Raw genomic sequence first — 22,178 nt, 5'->3', positions numbered from 1 at the left:
AGCCTGTTGATTTTATTTTTGATAAGGTTGCGACAGCCGTGTCAACGGGATACAAATTTAAATGACAGTCTAAAATACGCTCACTACTAAAATGCGATCAAACAACCCTTTATATATTTCATGGTCGCACAAATAAATTTGAGTGTTCTATATAATGTGGGTTTTACATATGAGCATGAATTTTTTTTTGTTTTCGTCAAACAAAAGGAAGGTTGAACAATATTTAAAGTGATTGAGAGTCCATTTTTGAAATAATGGTCAAAAATAAAATATTTGTCGTTTTGGGTCGGTTTTGAAAATATTTGTCAAAATGGTGTCCACGTAGGCTCGGGATTTCTATACCTGAAACACGCCACTACTAATGGCGTGTTTTGTGAAGGAAACACGCCATTAGTAGTGGCGTGTCTTTACAACAATTTTTTTCCTCAACTGACTGAACTTTTTTTAAAAAAAAAAAAAAAAAAAATTACATAAGACACGCCATTAGGGGTGGCGTGTTTCCCCTCCGAAACCCGCCATTCCCAATGGCGTGTTTGTTTTAGTCCATTTTTTTAATGAAGTTTCTTTCCGTACTCATTATAAACACGCCATTGGTAGTGGCGTGTTTTAGGTCCAGAACTCCCGAGCCTACGTGGACACCATTTTGACAAATATTTTCAAAACCGACCCAAAACGACAAATATTTTATTTTTGACCATTATTTCAAAAATGGATTTAGTGATTGATCATGAATATATATAATAAAAATTACTTAATACTTTCTCTCTTATTGTAGATAAGATTTCGTAATATAATAAAATTTGTTGTCGCTATCATTAATATGCAATCCCTACCTCACTTCAATCATCTTTACGTTGTGAAGAATTAATGTACGAATTGTAATATAATTATATATTAGACGCGTTTATACGCAAAAGAAACGATTTAAAAGCGACACAAAGTATAATAATCCGTAAAATGAGACACAAAGTCATTACAATCGAAAAGAGCCCAAACTTTTAACTAATCATTACAATTAATTGATAGTAATAGATCTTGGGGTAAAATGGTCATTAACTAAGATTACAAGAATTTAGCATCCATAGATTGACTAAATCATCAATCAAATATTTGTTTTCCCTCTCTAAATAAACAAAAAGAATCTTCTTATCAATAACTCTTCTATACACACCAGAAAAGCAATTGTTTTTTAGTCTCAAACTCTCAACCTCAGCAGTTCCTCTCATCTTTCTTCCCCCTTCTATAATTATAATTTCATCACAAACATACACATGCATAAAACTTTCCTAACCCTATTTTATAAATAAACCTATATTAATGCTAATAACAAAAAAAATAACACTTCCAATTTCACCTTTATAGTTTAGCAAATCCACTCATTTTCACCAAAAAAAACCCTTTTACAATTTAGGTTTTTTCTAAGTGAATTATTTGCAATATTTTTGTTTTTTTTTTTTTTTTGGTGGAATTGAATAATTGGAGTATGTTTTAGGGTTCAAATAAGTCCTTTTTTCACTCCTTTTATATATAACATGTTGAAGAGGGTTATTGTTTATTCTTCTCTTTTTTAGTTTTTTTTTTTGGTGTGAAGTGATTAATTAGGCTTGAATTTTGAAAAGAAAATGGAGGAGTACAATTATGAAATGAGTGAAAATAGTGGAGTTCATCCTCAACAAAGAGGGAATAATAATAATTATTCATATGTAACATCATCAATTTTGGTACCCAACAACAACAACAATAATAATCATAATCATAATCATAATAATAACAATAACAATAATAATAATTCATCTTCAACAAATAATACTTCTCCATCATCACCTTCAGTTTCCATGTATGTTGGAAGAACTCCATATAATAATAATCACATTTCATTTCTACAATCACCAGATCATCAAAGAGTTGTGAAAACTGAATCAAGTACTCATAATTTCTCAAGATTTCATTACCCTTTTTTCTCTCCGACACCGTCTTCGATTCATAATCTTCATCATCTTCGTCAAGATCATGAAACTGCTGATGAAACTACTATTAGTAGTGTTACTACTCATGAAGTTGAATCCCTTAAAGCTAAGATTATTGCTCATCCTCAATATTCTAATCTCTTACAAGCTTATCTTGCTTGCCAAAAGGTAGCACACTTTATTTATTCCCTTCATTTAATTATCTTCAAGGTATTTAGAGATTAATAGGCTTATACAATTTGGTTTTTCACAAGGGCAATTTTGATGCTGATAGATTTTTTTTACGGTTCCATGTCGGTCCATATACATATATGTATTTTACGAAAGAAAATCAGTTAATGAATTATACAGCCGGTGCACCTTAGTCAATATTGGTACAGTAAGTGGTATGTAAAAAATCGATGTCATAATTTATTCTGGTGTCAAATGAGCCACAAGGGCTAAAGTAAGCCATATGTAAAAAATTGATGTCATCATAGATGTGAATATAATGATACTGAAACTTCCGTACTCATATTAATTAATGAGTGACATCCTATCTTATTTTTAGCAAGATCCAATGAGCATAATAATACCTAATGAGAATGTATTTATTTTAGATCTCATTTTGTTACTCGTCATGTGTGTATAGGTGGGAGCACCACCAGACGTGGCTGCGCGACTGGCAGCCGCGCACCAAGAGTTCGAGGCTCGTCAAAGGGCGTCTTTCTCGGCGTGTCGAGACGCCTCCAAAGATCCAGAGCTCGATCAATTTATGGTGACACTGCTAGCAATCAAACTTTACTCTTTTTGTCTTCCATTATACGTGACACGAAGACAAATCGTACATTTGATAGATATATGTTATGACCTAGTTTTATCGACGGTCAAATACATGGTTACAATTAGGTGTCCCGTGACATCGGACGGAAAAGGATAATTTGTTCAAATTTTAATTTTGAGTAGTCGTCAAATCATTGATTTTTTTAATTTTTATTTTTTTTAATAGTTTGTAAACTACGCATTTAAAAATAAAACATGCTAGATCCGCTTTTGAGCGTATCAAGTCACGTAATCTTATCTTTTAAGCTAAAAGTTGGTTAATTATATATTATTATACTCTTGATTGATTGATTTCATTTCTTCAAATGGTCAAATAGTTTTTTTTATAATTAAAATAATGTTTTCAAACTATTACAACATCCTTTACTTTCGAGATTGTCGAGTCACAAGCAAGAACATTACAGTATAAAGAAGATAAAATCGTCACCAATAACTCGGTCTTACGGTTTTACAATCTAACGGAATGATTGGGTGGGCTAACAGGAGCGCTCGCCCCGCTTGCATTTGAAAATTTTGAAATTTTCAGTTAAATTCTTATGCTATTACCCTTTTACCCCGCTGACTTCGAATCCCGGCTCTCCCGCTGTTGATAACAGGAAGCATACTATGATATGTTGGTGAAGTATAGGGAGGAGTTAACAAGACCAGTGCAAGAAGCCATGGAATTTATGAGAAGAATAGAAGCACAGCTAAACATGCTTAGCAATGGACCTATTAATGTCTTTTCAACTGGTATGTTTTGTTTCTCTCACTAGATAGACAATATAGCTGTTTTTTTTAATAAATTTTATGACTAAATTAGTACTCGTACTAGTATTGATTTGTCAAATTGATTTAGACATTCTTAAGTTTCCCAATAAATACCATAATTCCAGATATAGGATTACATGAGTGCGTTTGGAAAAGTAAGAAGCTATTATTGCTAAGATTTGTAGGTTTGGTGCTCCACTGTGGAACCCTAGTTTTCCACGGTTCACCAATTTAATAGCTTAGCTTGTCAATATACGGAAACTAGCCATCTTTTATTTACCTCGTTTTAGTTAAAACCGTCTTAACATAATACGTTTTATATCACTCCTTTTATTTAATGGATAATACATCAATTATAAGTGTCGTCTTAGTACACCCCATACATATAAGATGCCAAGTATTTTGTTTAGTCCAATTTATTACATTTAATCGAATTTTTTCTTAAAATGGGGCTAAAAATGAAATAAATTAACAAAATAGGCATGGTTTGAAACTTATTACCCAAAATGGGTCCACGTCATCACCGAAACTAGGTTCGGATTCAAGTCGCTCTCCACCTAAGCGACCATAGCATGGGTGACAAGTAAATAGTGTCGATATTAAGGCTCTGCGATTTTGAGTCAAGTCGCTTAGGGGCTGAGCGTCTTGAGTCGAAGACGCTTTGGGGAGCAGCGACTGGACTTCAAATAGTTTTGCAAAAAAAAATGTATCAAGTGGGAATAGAACCCGCGCTGCCTCGTTAGCAAGGCTACTACAGTTCTACTCTAACCACAACACCAAGCAAATTTCTTTGAACATTATCAGCGCTTACATTAATTAAACCGAATTAACGACACGCTGAACATTTTTTTGTATGATTAGAATTTGTTTGCATCCTTAAATAACAAGATTTAGTATGGCCTGTTGGTTAGTGCGGAAGGAATTGAGCTATTAGATTGCGTGTTCGATTCCTGTTAGCGTTTCAGTACTCATTTATTTTTGCAGAACTATTATAATCGCTACCCGCCTGAGCGACTGTCTCAAAGTCAATTTTTTTTATATATTTTGCTTCTTATTTACAAGTTACTAAGGTCGCTGAGGAGGAGAGCGACTTAACCTCAGGTCGCTCAGTCGCTAAGCGACTTATTCCGTGGCTCAGCTTCGTGCATACCTATCCTACGTGGACCCATTTTGGGTTATTTCTTTCAAAGTAGCCCCATTTTGTTGATTTCTTTGTATTTGGAGCTTAGTTTTGAAAAAAATTCCATTTAATCTAATAAATATGGATTAGGGAGTACTTCGTAATATTCTCCATTGAAATTCGGTTCACTTTTAACTGTTTTTTTTTTCCTCGTAAAATTCTTTTTCTTATAGAATGTCTTATAACATCAATTAAAGAAATCTAAATTTGTAAAAAATAAATTAACCTAACTAATTAATGTATCAACATAACCATGGAAAAAGAAAAATAATTTTGTTCTTAAGTTGACAAATTATATATGTGAATCTATCATCTACACCATACAACAATTCAAATCAAATGAAAAGGTACAATGTGTATCAGTGTATGATCTTTCCCATCCTCCTAATTGTAAGACTTGTACTTTCAAAACCTATTATTGTATTTGTATTAGATTTATGTATATTTTTTTACAATCATTTTTTTATTAAACAAATCTCCATATTAGCTAAAGCTAAATTAGGTTTGATACTCTAATCCTGTCTTATTTCTGTGGTTTCCTAAATCAATGTCATGAAAATGACATAGCTAAATGTTGAACTTAGATGTCACACCACCATATTAAGTTCATATGTTTAATTACTTGGTTAGAACCCGTGCCACAACACGACATTTTATAGTGTGGTCTTATATAGAGTGTATCAAAACTAACAAATTTACATAAATTACCTATGATTTTAATTTAATGTTATAATTTACTAAATTTAATAATGTATAATAATAGTATTAATAGGTAAAAAGAGGATGCTTACTACCATTAGTTGATACTTGAATTATCTTTGTCTTAAACTCTATTATTTTTAATGAAATTAAATGTAAAAGTTTGGCATTGATTGAGAATTACAACAATTATTTAGTCGCAACATATATATGTAACACAAATATGACAATGATTTTAGAGTATATTTTTTACAGGTTATAATCTTAGGAGGCAATAAACGTAAAAAAACAATATTTAATTATAACAATTATTTAGTCCTAACATATATATATTTGTAATTATGACAATGATTTTAGAGTATATTTTTAAGAGGTTATAATATTAGGAGGTTGACAACAAATATATGTAAAAAACCTCAACAAAAACCATGCCTAACCCAACTATATATCACTTGATAGATCCGTACCTTCATGTCTATTAGACCACTAATTCTTGTATGAGATTGACTTATAATAAGTTTCATATATGACGGCCTTATGAAAAGCTAACTTTTAAAGATAAGGTATCATATATTCATATATTCATATAAGATCGTTTTTCAAATTTAGATACGATCTGATTAGTGACCTTAGTTGAGCCTACTAAAATACGAGTAGTTGATATTTCAGTTAACTCGAATAATATAGTTAAAATCGAGTCAGAATCCGAGCCTAATATCATAATTGAACTGTCATCAAAAGAGTAATTTGAAACTTACTCAAAGTGTACATTGTTAATGACATACGTACTAATTTAGTTAAGTACTATTTCGATCGAGTACACTCCTAATTAGCAAGTTTGATATATGAAGAATGTAGAAAATAACCAAAACAAGTCTCGACACACGTTTTCCAACACTAAACACACACTCCGACAAATCCCATTATGGACTGTCGTTGCTTTTCTCCATAACTTAATCTTAATCATTGTTAATCATTTGTATTTCTACGTTAAACAGTCAATCTTTCCGTAATTAGCATGACATTTGTCGGCAATCACTCTTTTATTCTACGTTTAGCAAACAAATTATGTAAAACATCTATCAACTTAGGATGCTTTTTTTAGTAAACCTATACTTTTATCAGTAATTATTACGTGAGAAGTTATAACGTTATAAAACGGTCTTATTATGCAAAAAAGACAACTTATTAGTTAGTATTGAATGAATATTTCATAACTGTTTTATAATATGAAATTAATATAAGACCGTCTTATTCTCTAATTTGTACCAGTATATTAAATATTGTTTGAAACAATTAGTGGTTCGTAGATAACATAGCTTGTTGTTGTAAAGAGCAGTACTACACTGTGTCAGATATTCTTTCAAATTTATTACACTGATAGACGTCTAACAGTCTCGTGCTATGATCACTAAATTCTTCTTTTTCTATTATCATTTGTTGCTTTCCAGTCAAAAGAATGTCTATATAAGACATGAAAGGATAGTGTCTTGAATCGACATTCCGACTTGACATACAAGGAGATACCGCGAAATTAAAATAAAACCTACAATAATTTCATTAAATTATTCACTAAAATTATTTTATTATTATGTTGAATCATACGGGGTGTACAAAATTATTGTGCAAAAACAAAATTGGTGGAGATAATATGGGACAACCCGCTCTTTTTCTTAATAGGAAAAACCTAAATTAAAAGAACCATAATTACGTTGCAATTAAGTTTAAGGGCGAATGTTGCTAAGGGTGTTAACAATAATAACTACTCCATTAGTTAATTTTCCTTAAGACGAAGGAATCTGTCAAATATCATCCCACTTAATCCAAAGACAATTTTTTTTTAACCGTATTCATTATATGTATGTATGTTTCATACTATTTGACCCGTCTTTCTAATGACTATTGGCTTTGAAGTAATTATTACGTATATTTCCTTAGCTTTTGACGATCTACACAAATGATGGGGGAAGGAAAAATAAAACTGTTTTTAGGGTTAGGCGAGGTTAGACTTAGACATATAGCGCTTATAATAAACCCTTCGTTACACATTAAGGCTCATTAACCTTTTCCCTTGTAGTTCTTCGTTCGAATTTCAGTCCATATTTATTCTTCTCATTTCGATTTTAAGGTTAAAGTTATTAAACTTTGACTGAATAAGTTGAAAAGAAATTATATATTTAAAACTCAATTCCATAAAATGTACTTTGGTTATTTGTAACTGAGGATAAAATTATAATTATAATGTTACCATGAAATTGTTTTCAGTTGACTTAAATTTTCGTTTAGTTTTGAAAAATTCAATCCGAAAAACATGGTCTTGAACTCTTGTTAATCCGACATGTATATTTCTCCAAGTGTTGATCTTATTAGCTAAATGTTCTACTCCGTATTATATATTACATGAAATATTTTCATTAATTTTTCCTATGCTTTCTACTTTTATCTTATTCATTCATTTCAGATGAACACATTTAACCCGTCTCAAACTAAAAACGGATATTCATGGTGATGTGAGTTGTGACATACCTCTATGTATATGACATGACGTTTTCCCAATCTTACTGCAGTTGAATTTATGAATATGAACATTTCTCAAGGTATACAATTAAAGATAAGTTGATGTTGTTACAGAAGAGGTAGTCATTTCAGGTTACAGTGTGTTTTAGTCAATGTTTACCAAATGTCGAATATAAGACCATCCCCGAGCAAAAGGTCGACTTAATCGGGTCAATTAGAATTTTACTCTTAATCACTCCTTATTAACTTGACCCATGTTCACCCTCCCAAGCAAAAGGTCACGACCTGGGTCAATTAATCCAATCATTTTTCACTTTTTAACATTTTCAATCATTTTCTACACTCTACCCCACTAAAACCTCTCTCTTACTTTTTTCAATTATTATTTACTAACTAATTATACACAAGTTTTTATTGTAATTTTAAAAAAATAAAAGTACTCCAATATATTAAACATTAATTTAATGGCATACACTTCGGAAAAAAATTATTAAATAACAAAGTTAAAATTTAATAATCGAAAAGCCGATTTCATTGACAATAAAAAACCGCATACATAATTAAAAAAGCCGCATACATAATTTGAGCAATTAAAAAAAGCCGCATACATTAAAAAAAACCGTATACATAATTAAAAAAACCGCATACATTAAAAAAACCGCATACTCTTTGTACTTTTAATGTTAATATATTAGTTTTCTTTTTTTTTTATTGGATTTTAAATATTGTAACCAATTACAATTTGACACATGTAAGGTCAATTCTTGGGTCAATTTGAGCAAGTGAAGGTCACCAATTGACCTCTTCTCACCTTTTCAACCCTTGGGTCATCCTAATCTTTTGCTTAAATGTGGATTAAGGTGACCTTTCATCAATTGACCCCCCAATTGACCTTTTCCCAATCTTACTGCAGTTGAATTTATGAATATGAACATTTCTCAAGGTATACAATTAAAGATAAGTTGATGTTGTTACAGAAGAGGTAGTCATTTCAGGTTACAGTGTGTTTTAGTCAATGTTTACCAAATGTCGAATATAAGAGCAAATAATTGTGTGAAATACGTAAAGTTAATTTAGAAATTGATGGAGCTGCTTGTGTTATGGGAAATTGAAGCTGCAGACCATACCACATGTTAGCTACGCATACACTAAAATGTCAGACAACATGTATGGCCTATTGATTAGACATTGATTTATTACACATTTCTTGTACTACTTCATTTTTACTTGTTTATTAATACTCTTTAATCTCCCATGGCATTTTTCACTATTCGTTAAGATCATCTTAATTTAAAACGATTTTTACATCTGAGTAAAATAAAGGTGAAAACATAAAAAAAGTTGTAAGAAGTCTTATGCTTACCAACCGTTCATTTTTATGTAATTGCTTTAACTGTTCCATATGATTTAAGTTATGTTTTTTTTTAATGAAATTTTCTATAACTACAATATATTCCATATGCTTTAAGCTGCGTTTTTATTGAAATTTTCTATTGATAAATTAAATGGAACTAAATGAAATTTGAATTGAAATAAAAACATTGGAGTTTAAACCGAATTGACATAAACTAAACTATGTTATCAAACGAAAACAATCTGAATTAAAATAACTAACCTATATAAGGATTGTCTTATCGAATGACAAGATTATTTCGCAAATAAAATTTTGATATAAACCAAAACAAATGAGGATATTACAATACGAAAAAGACGATGTCTTGATACTGGGATTTATTGTGTGCTATCCACATAAATTGTGTAATAAAGATAAATAAATAACTGGGACGGATGAGTATCATTACCTGGAGAAGTGGTGTCATGTCTAGATGTGGGTTGAGGGCTTGCGAGGGCAATGGCATGTTTAATTCTGACAAAGGGACCTCCTTAACTGAGAGTTCAATGTATTTCTGTATTTGTCACTTGCTCTTCTTACGTAGGATTTATTAGCTTTGTGACTATCTTATCATCCTTTTTCTTCATTCCTCACTTCCACTTATTGTCTTCTCTGTCTTTGTTTTATGGGTTCTTCACGCTTTCTGTCTTTAATTAAATATAACCTAAGTTTTCTGAAAGATCGTCTCACGTTAAAGTACTAGTTTTATCTAGCAAAAAAAAATTGATAAACCGATTTAGTAATCTAGATAAGAATGCAACTGGATAGTTTGACCATGGTAGCGTAAGGTTATGAAAGGTAATACTCGTGTGATCGACTAGGGCTAAAAGCCTAAAATCTCATCAGACTTTAGTTTCTTTGAAGACATAAATAATTAAAGGACTTTAGATAAAATTAAATGTTTATTAACAACTAATTAGCTTGCTCATAACACCAATTATGTCCTAGATGATAAATCAGAGGGAGTTGGGTCATCAGAAGAGGATCAAGAGAACAGTGGAGGCGAGGCGGAAGTGGCAGAGATCGATCCTCGAGCAGAAGACCGAGAGCTAAAGAAGCATTTGTTGAAGAAGTATAGTGGCTACTTAGGTAGTCTAAAGCAGGAGCTGTCCAAGAAGAAGAAGAAAGGCAAACTTCCTAAAGAGGCTCGTCAGAAATTGCTCACTTGGTGGGAGTTGCACTATAAATGGCCTTATCCTTCGGTATGTATTCATATTTTGAAGGTTTATTTTGCAATTTCGTTACCCTTTTCAAAACACATGAATTATAATTTATCTAAATTGCAAAAAAAGAGTTGGATATATGTAGGGTTAGCTAGGTCAATTGGAATTCGACCGTATCAAGTGAGATTTGAAACACACTAAGAATAATGCATGCAATGTTAAACGAATTAGGAATCGGAGAAGGTGGCATTGGCGGAAGCAACAGGACTAGACCAGAAACAAATCAACAATTGGTTCATAAACCAAAGGAAAAGGCATTGGAAACCATCAGAAGACATGCAGTTCATGGTGATGGATGGCATTCATCCTCACAATGGCCCTATCTACATGGATGGCCATTACATGGGAGACGGTCCTTACCGGTTCGGAACCTAATATATGTCCCCGTTATTCGGTCTATATATGTTATTTATATTATGCTGAGTATATTTATTAAGTTGTGTGCATGGCATGATTATGGAGCATATGTGATTTCCTGCCAAAAAAAGGTGAACTAGCAGGAATAGTTTTGTTGATTTTGAGTTGGAAGGATGTTTGTATTTCGGATACCTTATTTTGAGATTATTGGATATCTACTTAATAAGTTGTGTAATTTATGTGTTCAAAGTTTACAACCACTTAGGCCCGGTTCTTTTGGACTGAATTTATCTAAACTGAACTGTATTTAATAGAGCTGAACTAAACTGAACTGAACTTAATAAACCTGAACTGAACTGAACTGGTCTGATCTGAACTGAAATAATAATAATAGTTCAGCGCATTTTAGTCAACCACCTTAAATAGTTTGTACTATTTTGAGTCGGTACAACTTTGATTTGAGTCGAAGTCGAATCAAGTAGAGACTCAATATGATAGTTGTAAATTTCACTTAATAATCATGCATTAGTCAAAGTAAAACTTAAAATGCATATTCTCTCCATTTTAGTAATTTATTTACCTTTGATTAAAATATCACTCACACATAATTGAAAACGGTAAACAGATGATGATTGGGTCATTGCCTCATTGGGATGAATGAATGAAGGTACTCTTTAGTCTATTTCACTACATTTGTAAAAACTCTAGGTTGGGGACTTAGATTAATATAGTGAAATGGATGAAACAAGTAGTAAATAGATATCTTTCAAAAATTGAGTATTTTTTAATTCGGTTGCAATTAGACATATGAAAAGATGACCCGATTCGAAAAATCGACTGAAATCTGTACGAAAATAAGCCGACTGAACTCGCACAAAAATAATACGGATAATTCACGCGGTACCCTGAAGGTGGCCACTTTGCATAAAATATCCAAATTTTTTATCCGAAAAACTTAAAGAGGCCATAACTCGTGTTTACGAACTTAGAAAGTGAAGATTTTTTTTTTTTTTGCAAATCGATCATCTTTCCGAGTACTACGATTTGAAAAACAAGTTGGACGAGTTTGGAACTCGTGACCAGAAGATATGCTCACTCAAAGTTTGTTCGGTCGAAAAAACTTTGACGCACAATAACTCCTAATAGAGGAATCCAAATGCGACAATTTTTTTTTTTCAAATTGTAGTTCTCGGAAAGATGAACGGTTTGGGAATTTTAAAAAAATCGTCACTTTTGGAACTCATAAACACGAGTTATGACCTCTTTAAGATTTCCGGATCAAAAATTTGGGTATTTCGTGCGAAGTGGCAAACCTTAGGGGTACCGCGTAAACTATCCGAAAATAATATAAATTCGAAAACAATCCGACCCGACAATAACTCGCAAATTTAGGGTCAAAACTCGAACTCGACCTGTAAATGAGTAAATTCATTGAAAATTTGTATTTAAAGCAAATAAAACAAATATAAATGCTTAAAATAATGTAAACTTTCAAAATTTTGAAATAAAGTATGCTTATAGTTTTACCACATAATTAATTAACCAAATGATTAACATATAAATATACTCTCTCCATTCAACTCCACATTACAAGTATTCTTTTTTTGTCCATTCAACTTCACATTACAGGTTTCCTTATTTGGCTAAGAAAATGACTATTCAATCCTTATTGACATTCCATATTTACAATAAATGTCATCCTTACCCCACCTTAATACACCAAAAAAAAAACCACCCTAAACTAATTATTAACCCAAATTTATTTCATAACCCAACCCAACCCACTAATCTTTCCCTACAAAAAAAATTGGCCCACCCCAAAGTAACCCAACTCACCCCCTATAATCCGTTTGAAAATTTGGTCTTCATCTCCTCAACCAACCCAATTCAATGATCCATTTTCTAGATCATTCCTATGAAACCCTAAGTGACTCCCTTATTTCCTCACAACACAGTCTCTCTCTCTCTCTCTCTCTCTCTCTCTCTCTCTAAACTCTCCAGAAAATTCCACTCAAACCCTCAGATTATCTCCTCCTCATACTCTCTAAACTTCGTCTTCGTCTTCATCCTTTTTTATTTTCGCCTTATTCTTGTTTTATTTTATCACAAATCTTCAAATTTCGTTCTTTTGTTGTAAGATTACCATAGGGAGATCACATGCAAACTGTTCTAATGAGTGTTTGCAATGTGTTCTTGATTAGTATACACTTGGTACTTTTGATGATGAAGATGAGCAAGAACAATCAGTCAATGATTCTCCTCCTCCAAACATTGTCGTACATGACACACTAGATCCGGAGGATTTGGGAACTCAAGTTTGTGAAATTGAGTTTGATGATCTTCTTTTACGTGTTCCTAATACTCCTGAATATGATGAGATTCCATATGTCCGTCCAAGAGATGATAATGAATTTAGTCCGGTGTTAATCCGGTTGAAGAAGTTGAGTCTCAACTCAATCACCAAGCTCCGTTAAATTGAAAAGTTTTGTGAAAGATTCATAGCAAAACAAAATAAAGCGTCTGCTTTTGAGGTTGCTTGTAGATCTGGTGGGAATGAATATGCCTGAACAAGTTGAGCCAGAACCTGAAACACCAAGCTCAATTAAAATGAAAAAGTATGAGGAGAGGTTCTTGGCAAAACGCGATTAATCATCTAAATAGGGAGGTCCAATTCTTTTTCTTAAACTTTTATACACTTTGTTTCATTCTCTTTTTAATTTTCTATTGTTTGTCTCTGGTTTAATTTTGGTTTTTTGTTATTGTGTTTCAACATGTTTTTTGTTTATTTGTTGTTGGGGTATATTTACTTTTATCATGTGATTTTGTCTTCGCTGTTTATGTTGTTACATGGGGCATTGTGTTGTTGGGTAATGTTAAGGTACTCTGTTGTTTTCTTTGTTGTTAATTCTGTTTGGTTATAAATATTTCTGATGATTGGTTGTGGAGTTTGGTCGTTGGTTAATTACTGAAATTGGTGGTTAGTTAACTACTGAATTTGGTTGGTGGTTAACTATTGAATTTGGTAGTGTTTTTTCATGGTTTGGTTTTTATTGGGTTCGATTATGAGTTCTTTGTTGGCTTATCTTTGGTATAAGGTCGTAGTAGTCATAGTATTTGCTCAATGATGATTGTACCTAAATGGTTTAAGAGCAATATCTGTTCTAGAGTTGAAAAAAGTTAAGGTAATTGGCCATTTACTTGAAGTAGTTTTGTCATCACATGGTCTACCAATGTCTAGGTGTGTGTGCTTATTCATTTAAGTTGCAGTAATAAACTAAACCAAAGTGTATCTCAGCTCAATGATAACTTTTCCTTGACTGGTTTGAGAGTTGTGTTTGTTGTTGCTTGTTGCTTAATGGACATAGTATGGTATACCTTCATTGGGTGTGTGTGTAGGAGACATTACTAATTTACATAACTCAATGATGAGGCCAATTAGGCACGAGAGTTAATATACTTTTCGTTTGCTCTCTCTCTCTCTCTAAACTCTCCAGAAAATTCCACTCAAACCCTCAGATTATCTCCTCCTCATACTCTCTAAACTTCGTCTTCGTCTTCATCCTTTTTTATTTTCGCCTTATTCTTGTTTTATTTTATCACAAATCTTCAAATTTCGTTCTTTTGTTGTAAGATTACCATAGGGAGATCACATGCAAACTGTTCTAATGAGTGTTTGCAATGTGTTCTTGATTAGTATACACTTGGTACTTTTGATGATGAAGATGAGCAAGAACAATCAGTCAATGATTCTCCTCCTCCAAACATTGTCGTACATGACACACTAGATCCGGAGGATTTGGGAACTCAAGTTTGTGAAATTGAGTTTGATGATCTTCTTTTCTGTGTTCCTAATACTCCTGAATATGATGAGATTCCATATGTCCGTCCAAGAGATGATAATGAATTTAGTCTGGTGTTAATCCGGTTGAAGAAGTTGAGTCTCAACCTGAATCACCAAGCTCCGTTAAATTCAGAAAGTTTTGTGAAAGATTCATAGCAAAACAAAATAAAGCGTCTGCTTTTGAGGTTGCTTGTAGATCTGGTGGGAATGAATATGCCTGAACAAGTTGAGCCAGAACCTGAAACACCAAGCTCAATTAAAATGAAAAAGTATGAGGAGAGGTTCTTGGCAAAACGCAGTTAATCATCTAAATAGGGAGGTCCAATTCTTTTTCTTAAACTTTTATACACTTTGTTTCATTCTCTTTTTAATTTTCTATTGTTTGTCTCTGGTTTAATTTTGGTTTTTTGTTATTGTGTTTCAACATGTTTTTTGTTTATTTGTTGTTGGGGTATATTTACTTTTATCATGTGATTTTGTCTTCGCTGTTTATGTTGTTACATGGGGCATTGTGTTGTTGGGTAATGTTAAGGTACTCTGTTGTTTTCTTTGTTGTTAATTCTTTTTGGTTATAAATATTTCGATGATTGGTTGTGGAGTTTGGTCGTTGGTTAATTATTTTTGAAATTGGTGGTTAGTTAACTACTGAATTTGGTTGGTGGTTAACTATTGAATTTGGTAGTGTTTTTTCATGGCTGGTTTTTATTGGGTTCAGTTATGAGTTGCTGTTGGCTTATGCTGGTATAAGGTCGTAGTAGTCATAGTATTTGCTCAATGATGATTGTACCTAAATGGTTTAAGAGCAATATCTGTTCTAGAGTTGAAAAAAGTTAAGGTAATTGGCCATTTACTTGAAGTAGTTTTGTCATCACATGGTCTACCAATGTCTAGGTGTGTGTGCTTATTCATTTAAGTTGCAGTAATAAACTAAACCAAAGTGTATCTCAGCTCAATGATAACTTTTCCTTGACTGGTTTGAGAGTTGTGTTTGTTGTTGCTTGTTGCTTAATGGACATAGTATGGTATACCTTCATTGGGTGTGTGTGTAGGAGACATTACTAATTTACATAACTCAATGATGAGGCCAATTAGGCCTGAGAGTTAATATACTTTTCGTTTGCTCTCTCTCTCTCTCTAAACTCTCCAGAAAATTCCACTCAAACCCTCAGATTATCTCCTCCTCATACTCTCTAAACTTCGTCTTCGTCTTCATCCTTTTTTATTTTCGCCTTATTCTTGTTTTATTTTATCACAAATCTTCAAATTTCGTTCTTTTGTTGTAAGATTACCATAGGGAGATCACATGCAAACTGTTCTAATGAGTGTTTGCAATGTGTTCTTGATTAGTATACACTTGGTACTTTTGATGATGAAGATGAGCAAGAACAATCGATCAATGATTCTCCTCCTCCAAACATTGTCGTACATGACACACTAGATCCGGAGGATTTGGGAACTCAAGTTTGTGAAATTGAGTTTGATGATCTTCTTTTACTCGTGTTCCTAATACTCCTGAATATGATGAGATTCCATATGTCCGTCCAAGAGATGATAATGAATTTAGTCTGGTGTTAATCCGGTTGAAGAAGTTGAGTCTCAACCTGAATCACCAAGCTCCGTTAAATTCAGAAAGTTTTGTGAAAGATTCATAGCAAAACAAAATAAAGCGTCTGCTTTTGAGGTTGCTTGTAGATCTGGTGGGAATGAATATGCCTGAACAAGTTGAGCCAGAACCTGAAACACCAAGCTCAATTAAAATGAAAAAGTATGAGGAGAGGTTCTTGGCAAAACGCAGTTAATCATCTAAATAGGGAGGTCCAATTCTTTTTCTTAAACTTTTATACACTTTGTTTCATTCTCTTTTTAATTTTCTATTGTTTGTCTCTGGTTTAATTTTGGTTTTTTGTTATTGTGTTTCAACATGTTTTTTGTTTATTTGTTGTTGGGGTATATTTACTTTTATCATGTGATTTTGTCTTCGCTGTTTATGTTGTTACATGGGGCATTGTGTTGTTGGGTAATGTTAAGGTACTCTGTTGTTTTCTTTGTTGTTAATTCTGTTTGGTTATAAATATTTCTGATGATTGGTTGTGGAGTTTGGTCGTTGGTTAATTACTGAAATTGGTGGTTAGTTAACTACTGAATTTGGTTGGTGGTTAACTATTGAATTTGGTAGTGTTTTTTCATGGCTGGTTTTTATTGGGTTCAGTTATGAGTTCTTTGTTGGCTTATCTGGTATAAGGTCGTAGTAGTCATAGTATTTGCTCAATGATGATTGTACCTAAATGGTTTAAGAGCAATATCTGTTCTAGAGTTGAAAAAAGTTAAGGTAATTGGCCATTTACTTGAAGTAGTTTTGTCATCACATGGTCTACCAATGTCTAGGTGTGTGTGCTTATTCATTTAAGTTGCAGTAATAAACTAAACCAAAGTGTATCTCAGCTCAATGATAACTTTTCCTTGACTGGTTTGAGAGTTGTGTTTGTTGTTGCTTGTTGCTTAATGGACATAGTATGGTATACCTTCATTGGGTGTGTGTGTAGGAGACATTACTAATTTACATAACTCAATGATGAGGCCAATTAGGCCTGAGAGTTAATATACTTTTCGTTTGCTCTCTCTCTCTCTCTAAACTCTCCAGAAAATTCCACTCAAACCCTCAGATTATCTCCTCCTCATACTCTCTAAACTTCGTCTTCGTCTTCATCCTTTTTTATTTTCGCCTTATTCTTGTTTTATTTTATCACAAATCTTCAAATTTCGTTCTTTTGTTGTAAGATTACCATAGGGAGATCACATGCAAACTGTTCTAATGAGTGTTTGCAATGTGTTCTTGATTAGTATACACTTGGTACTTTTGATGATGAAGATGAGCAAGAACAATCAGTCAATGATTCTCCTCCTCCAAACATTGTCGTACATGACACACTAGATCCGGAGGATTTGGGAACTCAAGTTTGTGAAATTGAGTTTGATGATCTTCTTTTCTGTGTTCCTAATACTCCTGAATATGATGAGATTCCATATGTCCGTCCAAGAGATGATAATGAATTTAGTCTGGTGTTAATCCGGTTGAAGAAGTTGAGTCTCAACCTGAATCACCAAGCTCCGTTAAATTCAGAAAGTTTTGTGAAAGATTCATAGCAAAACAAAATAAAGCGTCTGCTTTTGAGGTTGCTTGTAGATCTGGTGGGAATGAATATGCACAACAAGTTGAGCGTAACACGAAACACCAAGCTCAATTAAAATGAAAAAGTATGAGGAGAGGTTCTTGGCAAAACGCAGTTAATCATCTAAATAGGGAGGTCCAATTCTTTTTCTTAAACTTTTATACACTTTGTTTCATTCTCTTTTTAATTTTCTATTGTTTGTCTCTGGTTTAATTTTGGTTTTTTGTTATTGTGTTTCAACATGTTTTTTGTTTATTTGTTGTTGGGGTATATTTACTTTTATCATGTGATTTTGTCTTCGCTGTTTATGTTGTTACATGGGGCATTGTGTTGTTGGGTAATGTTAAGGTACTCTGTTGTTTTCTTTGTTGTTAATTCTGTTTGGTTATAAATATTTCTGATGATTGGTTGTGGAGTTTGGTCGTTGGTTAATTACTGAAATTGGTGGTTAGTTAACTACTGAATTTGGTTGGTGGTTAACTATTGAATTTGGTAGTGTTTTTTCATGGCTGGTTTTTATTGGGTTCAGTTATGAGTTGCTGTTGGCTTATGCTGGTATAAGGTCGTAGTAGTCATAGTATTTGCTCAATGATGATTGTACCTAAATGGTTTAAGAGCAATATCTGTTCTAGAGTTGAAAAAAGTTAAGGTAATTGGCCATTTACTTGAAGTAGTTTTGTCATCACATGGTCTACCAATGTCTAGGTGTGTGTGCTTATTCATTTAAGTTGCAGTAATAAACTAAACCAAAGTGTATCTCAGCTCAATGATAACTTTTCCTTGACTGGTTTGAGAGTTGTGTTTGTTGTTGCTTGTTGCTTAATGGACATAGTATGGTATACCTTCATTGGGTGTGTGTGTAGGAGACATTACTAATTTACATAACTCAATGATGAGGCCAATTAGGCCTGAGAGTTAATATACTTTTCGTTTGCTCATTGAAGCTTCTGTAATTTTTTTGGCTGTCAACTGTGGTTGGTTCTATACCTCAGTGAGGCTCATTTTGTACTAAGAGGTTGCTCAGTGATGATGACTCCTTAATAGTTTGAGAGCACTTTCAATTTTAAAACTTCATTTAACTCCACATTACAAGTATTCCATTTTCATTGCTTTGATAAAGAGAACTTAATTTTCATGAAGTATTTAAGCCTCCACATGGTTAACAATTGATTGGGTGTGTGTGCTAATCATGGTATATTGCAGTAATAAGGCATACACATGTTCTATGAGTTACTTATGTATTATGTTGCCTGAATTCTTACTGTTATTTCATGGACTTAGTATGGTCTACCTTCATTTTTTTTTTGTGTAGGAAGGCTTAAGATTTCACACAACTCAATGATGAGGCCACATTGGCCTGAGAAGTTTATGTAATTGTTGCATTAAATTTTAACATTCCTTACTGAATTGAACTTTTAACATTAAACTGAACTGAACTTCTTACATTACATTGTTCTGCATTACATAGCAATCCAAACAATCATAATTTGATTAGAAGTTAAACATTTCTTAGACTAGAAATATTTATTCTCTAAACAAATCTCAAAAACATTGGTCATTACATACAGATTCTAAACTACAATTGCTTCAACATTGTAACCTAATTCACCCAACAGGTACTCTAAACCTTCTGTTTGACCTATTCCTTGTAAATACCCAATGCATTCCCTTACCAACTCTTCATTTACCTCCAAATTTCTTGGTAATATGCCAAGGGAAGCAAGATGATCCTTTGACATATGGGGGATTGCAAAATCATTATGACCCTTACATTTCATAATTTGAACCATAACTGATTGAAGTGTTAGAAAAATGTAGTTGAGTTTTGTTGGACTATAATCAACAAATGCTTGCATATTTGAATTCACTAGTTCATCAACTGACCTAGCTGCTTTTTTTGACTGTAAGGACTGTAATGCCCTAAAATACCCAAGGTCATTACAGTTTAAATCTGGTGAATTTGGAGATTGGAAAATTAACTCAATGTTGAAACCATTTGTGTTTGCAACTGCCATGAAATCTAAATCATTGTTCTTTATATGAGGCCTTGCATTATCTTGTTGTATAAAGATATGTTTACTTGCTCCTTCAGGCCATTTACTCTTGATTGCTGGTATCACTTGTTCTATGATGCATTCTCTTATAACTTGTTTTGTAATTGAGTCAACTGGCTTTGTCTCCAATGTTCCCCTTGGTCTGTTTCTACTTACCCTTGCTGCTAGTTGTTGTTTTGTGAATGAAAACATGCCAATTTTTCCATCAAAGAGTAACTCCCCATCTTTTGAATATATTGGCCTAGTAACTGCACACATAAACATAACGTTTGTGATATACTTATTTGATTTACAACTCCTATATGGCAACTCTTCCCCTTCAACCACACAAAACTTGTGACCATCATAAGTAATGTAAAGCCACTTCTCATCCATGCGTATAATGTTGTTCATCTCACCAAATTTGAACTTATGACTAGCACTGCATTTAAATCTACAAATTCTTGTACAACCTGTTCAACTACTAAGCACTTCAAAGCATGCTTCAATCTGTGGATCTTGTTTGTATCAGTGAGTTGAGGATGTAGTGGGCTTGAGTGTGGTTTAAGTAAACCTTCACAAACCCATGAGTGGTCTGTTCCCACTGAAACTCCTGTATTTTCAGACACCCTAACAATGGTGTCTCTTTGACCCCATTCAAGTGCTTTTAATTGCTATATGTCAGGGAGTATTCGTTTTATATTGTTGTTGCCAATTCTTTTGCTTTTGACATCTAGCATTTCACAAACTAATCTTGGTTTATTTGTAAGTTTCCAAATATAAGAGTTTGTTCTATCCTTATCTCCATACCTCAGAGCTTCTTCCTTCACTGCACCACGATTGAGCTTGCCCTGTTTTGATTGTTGGAGCAAGTATATGGCCACATCCTGCCTTCGTTTTTCTGAAAGACACTTGCCTACCATTGCTGAATGAAGAATCTAAAATTTTTGTTGCCTTTGTAATTTAATGTTTGTGTAATTTTTGGACTGGAAACTATAAATTATTTGGATGTGAAGAGTAAATTTTGTTGGCTCAAGAAGAAATGTGTAATTATGTAGGGTGAAATCAGGTTTTGTAAAGGAGCAAGTGTGGTTGCTGATTTGATGTTTTTTGGGGGTAATTGGTGGGATTTTTAAACACTTGTAAATTTGGTTGGCTTTTTATTCAGGTTTATACTTTTTGGTGGGAGTTTTAACTCCTTAATCCAATACTTAATACAACTTGATTTTCATCCTAATAAAGCAAGTTTACTTTAATGCTTGTCCTTTTATTATTTTTTAATACTTGCCTTAATATCTGTGCAAAAAGTATAGTGGTACTATGGAGTTGAATGGAGAGAGTAGTCATTATTTGTCACTTAAGTGTAACAACTGATTAATACTCGATAACGTTGCTGTTTCGGGTTGAAAACAATCAAGTCAACGTTGCCCGGCTCGGACTCAGGTCAACGCGCTCCTCTCGATTATTTGTTGGATGCATGCCCCTCTACCTCTACCTTCGAACTGTCCTTACACACGTAGCACACAGGGCCTCGGAAAAGGGTGTGGGGTGTCCCGATGGGGCCCTCTCCGATGCCTAAGTCAGTTAGGTAATCTCAGATATTATCCGATGCCTTTGGCTTGGGTCTCGGTATCGTTACTCTCTCTTAGTTGCTTAAGGTAGTCTTATTTCTAGAGAGAGAAAGTAGTTGTTGTTTTGTGTTTGTTGATGGAATCATTCTTGTTTTCGTTGTCTTTCCTTACAAGGAACTGTGGACGCGGGCCCACGGGGGCGCTTGGGAACAAGCGTTTGCATTTGTGGAGTCGCTACCAATTTATTGTGGAAAATTGGAAACCGTTCGAATACCTCGTGCCATGTCAAGACACAAAGTAGTAACATGAACACCAAGAACTCGTTACCCTTAGCATTCTATGTCTAGAATGACTCTCGTGGATGCCAATGAACACGGATGTTCACAGAGATCTGGAGTAAGGGGTGAGGCTACGTATTAGGAAGTTCTTTTGATCGAACACCTAATCCCGCCCGCCTCGATAGCGGCCTCTACTAATGATTAGGGAAATTGTCTATACTCGATATATTGTCAATTATATGCATGCAATGCAACATTCATTAGATTAGTCCTAGCATGTGAGAATTAGCTAAGTCGGTTATCACGTAATTTAGCATGCAATTAATGTCGAAGTAGGAATTTAGATTGATTACATGTGAGAGCATACAAACAATACA

At 33.4% G+C, this 22,178-nt stretch overlaps 2 protein-coding genes across 2 annotated transcripts; one reads left to right on the top strand and one right to left on the bottom strand.

Moving 5' to 3' along the window:
- The first annotated feature begins 1,083 nt into the window (after positions 1–1,083).
- LOC141586598 (homeotic protein knotted-1) lies at positions 1,084–11,172 on the top strand. The gene is made up of 5 exons (XM_074407890.1): positions 1,084–2,135; positions 2,599–2,724; positions 3,386–3,521; positions 10,277–10,530; positions 10,723–11,172. Exons 1-5 carry the CDS (start codon positions 1,623–1,625, stop codon positions 10,924–10,926), a joined length of 1,233 nt encoding a protein of 410 aa, XP_074263991.1. The 5' UTR covers positions 1,084–1,622; the 3' UTR covers positions 10,927–11,172.
- Positions 11,173–19,490: 8,318 nt separating this feature from the next.
- Positions 19,491–20,875, bottom strand: LOC141587912 (uncharacterized). Its single transcript, XM_074409377.1, has 2 exons — positions 20,763–20,875; positions 19,491–20,394 (listed from the first exon to the last, which is right to left on the bottom strand). The coding sequence occupies exons 1-2, from the start codon at positions 20,873–20,875 to the stop codon at positions 19,491–19,493; spliced, it is 1,017 nt and encodes a 338-aa protein (XP_074265478.1).
- Between the last annotated feature and the right edge of the window lie 1,303 nt (positions 20,876–22,178).

The sequence above is a fragment of the Silene latifolia genome, chromosome 6 (assembly GCF_048544455.1).
Source record: "Silene latifolia isolate original U9 population chromosome 6, ASM4854445v1, whole genome shotgun sequence".
NCBI classification, from domain to species: Eukaryota; Viridiplantae; Streptophyta; class Magnoliopsida; order Caryophyllales; family Caryophyllaceae; genus Silene; species Silene latifolia.
The sequence above is the reverse complement of the archived record's forward strand: the minus strand, read 5'-3'. Positions and strand labels throughout refer to the sequence as shown.

Bases quoted from the DNA above. Each gene is read 5' to 3' on its own strand.
- LOC141586598 (XM_074407890.1), top strand. From the start codon at position 1,623: ATGGAGGAGTACAATTATGAAATGAGTGAAAATAGTGGAGTTCATCCT. The intron at 2,136-2,598 runs GTAGCACACTTT...ATGTGTGTATAG, and splicing joins CTTATCTTGCTTGCCAAAAG to GTGGGAGCACCACCAGACGT. The intron at 2,725-3,385 runs GTGACACTGCTA...TGTTGATAACAG, and splicing joins CAGAGCTCGATCAATTTATG to GAAGCATACTATGATATGTT.
- LOC141587912 (XM_074409377.1), bottom strand. From the start codon at position 20,875: ATGGTAGGCAAGTGTCTTTCAGAAAAACGAAGGCAGGATGTGGCCATA. The intron at 20,395-20,762 runs GTATGGAGATAA...ATTTAAATGCAG, and splicing joins GTGAAGGAAGAAGCTCTGAG to TGCTAGTCATAAGTTCAAAT.